The 2,106-nt window shown below is 49.6% G+C and overlaps 1 protein-coding gene across 1 annotated transcript; it reads right to left on the bottom strand.

The window, feature by feature from the left end:
* Window positions 1-493: 493 nt before the first annotated feature.
* LOC133909794 (reticulon-like protein B2) lies at window positions 494-1,852 on the bottom strand. The gene is made up of 5 exons (XM_062352348.1): window positions 1,763-1,852; window positions 1,496-1,676; window positions 1,157-1,298; window positions 990-1,059; window positions 494-884 (listed from the first exon to the last, which is right to left on the bottom strand). Exons 1-5 carry the CDS (start codon window positions 1,845-1,847, stop codon window positions 721-723), a joined length of 642 nt encoding a protein of 213 aa, XP_062208332.1. The 5' UTR covers window positions 1,848-1,852; the 3' UTR covers window positions 494-720.
* Window positions 1,853-2,106: the final 254 nt, after the last annotated feature.

Below are 2,106 nucleotides of genomic sequence, written 5' to 3'. Positions count from 1 at the left end.
CTACAGTAGCAGACAGCTACGCAGTAGTAGATAAACTGGAAGACGCAGATGTGTCACCTTGCTCTGGTTGAGGCTTGCATTTTGCTCTGATGGAGGCGGTGTTAAAGAATCAGGATAGACAATGACAAGTAGGTCGTGTGACAAGTTATCCAATCCCCTGAGAATGAGATCATCCAGGCGACCAGGCCAAAGCAGCCGGGCACACCAGAAACACAAAAGAGAGAAGTAGAGAACGCCTGCCTGCCTGCTCGTTACCTCAGGCACACGGAACGTCATCTTTATCCGATTGGTGCGCGTCGCTGTCCTCCGGCTCGCCATTGGAATCGTGGAGCCCATCATGTGTTTTGCTGGGCGGTCTATACCATGTGTCCCGCGATGATCGGATCGATCCCGTCCTCTCTCTCCATGGCGATCGACCGATCGATCACAGAGTGAAAGCGAAGGGTAGGGGATGGAAGAGATGGAGTAGATGAGAAAGACCATGCATCAGCATCACCATGCCCGTGGAAAATAAAAGGTTAAGATTTATAGTCACCGTAAGTACAGTATAGCGTCAGTTTTCAGGTCATGTTCTGAACTTGTCTGCATTTTCTGCATACAACTGAATTGAGACCTTTCTCTTGAGAACGCCACAGATCAGTACCCTGCGTTCTTAATTCAATTATGTACGCATACATCATATGTCAGTTAGATCCAATCTGTCGTGGTCTAGATCCTTGATTACTTGGCAGCAGCTCCTGTGCCTCTTGGGATCTTCCTGAGAACACCAGAGTCCATCTCGGCGAAGTGGCTCCTCAGGTCTTGCACCCCTTTCGCCACCAGGTGGTCGACCTCGCTCTCGTAGCGCTCGTAAAGTGCCGGCAGCGTCATCGTGCACAACACAACTGCAGGAATAACAGTGGGACTACACTTCATGAGTTGATCTGAACGATGCATTAATAACTCAATGTCAGTCTTTGAAGCTTCTACTGAAAAGATGAGCAAGTTACCGAGGTAGAGGAGAGTCAGGGAGCTGAAGCAGCTCGCAACCACTGACGCTACGAAGAGCGAGAGCACCGTCTGTTCAGTGCACAAACAAGCAGATTAATGAGTGTATCAGATTTATATTTTGTACAAGTTTTGGTTAGGGAATTAGATGGGAACATTAGTGGCGCACCAAGATGAACATTTTGATGTCCTTTCCGCAAGCGATCTCGTAGAGCTTGTACACCAACCTGGTTAGCCTGCTGTCCAAGGCCAGGATCATTTGCCTCGTGCTCCTCTCTGACAGGAGACTTTCAGGGATCTTGGGAACCGGTCTGCAGGTAAAATCTCAAATTGTCGAGAATCTATTCCTTCAATCCTTCATTTCCAATCAGGTGAAGAATTTCATGGGCCCGTTTTAGATCCAGAGGGCCTTTTTCTGGGCCTTACATTACATGGGCTTCCATGGCGTGCAAGCCTGTTCGACCGAACAATTTGGGTACGAAGATAGAAAGAGGGCAGAAATGCTTACACGTTGAAGAAAGCGGAAGCATTGGACCATATGAAGAAGATGAGCATGCCGATGATGGCGACGTAGCAGACCAGCGTGAGGAAATGGTACTCCGCCACCTCGAACAAACCCCACGCCGCCGTCGCGGCAGCGAGGATGGACGCCGACACCATCTTGTCCCTCCACAGGACGATGTCCGCCGCTGCATCCACGAATCCAAAAACACATGGTCAGCTATGCACAGGTGTTGGAACGAGCAGATCGTCTGAGCACAGCCATGGGCAACACCTCTGCGTCCACCAAGGGCCTCATGGATTGACCTCTCCCTGCCAAAGAGCTTGGGTGCCCTGCGTCCATTCATTATTATTGCCATTTCTGTCCTGTTTCGAGGTCATCCATGCAGTTCGTGATGTTGGGTTCTTATAGCGGGCACATGGTTTCAGCTTGGATGACCTGCAAGGCGTCCAACGCCGGTGAAAGGAAAGCATAGCTTTGCCTCCTGGTTTTTGTCACTGGTATGATACTTCGTTGCACAGGTGCCTTTTGGAATTGGGATCTGATCCAATTCTTGTGATCCCGGATTCCGCAGGTTTCTGTGATTTCATTGTATTGTTTCATGGATTGCTCAACGA

This window comes from Phragmites australis, chromosome 2, assembly GCF_958298935.1.
Source record: "Phragmites australis chromosome 2, lpPhrAust1.1, whole genome shotgun sequence".
Taxonomy (NCBI): domain Eukaryota; kingdom Viridiplantae; phylum Streptophyta; class Magnoliopsida; order Poales; family Poaceae; genus Phragmites; species Phragmites australis.
This window is presented reverse-complemented; position numbering and strand designations above follow the sequence as displayed.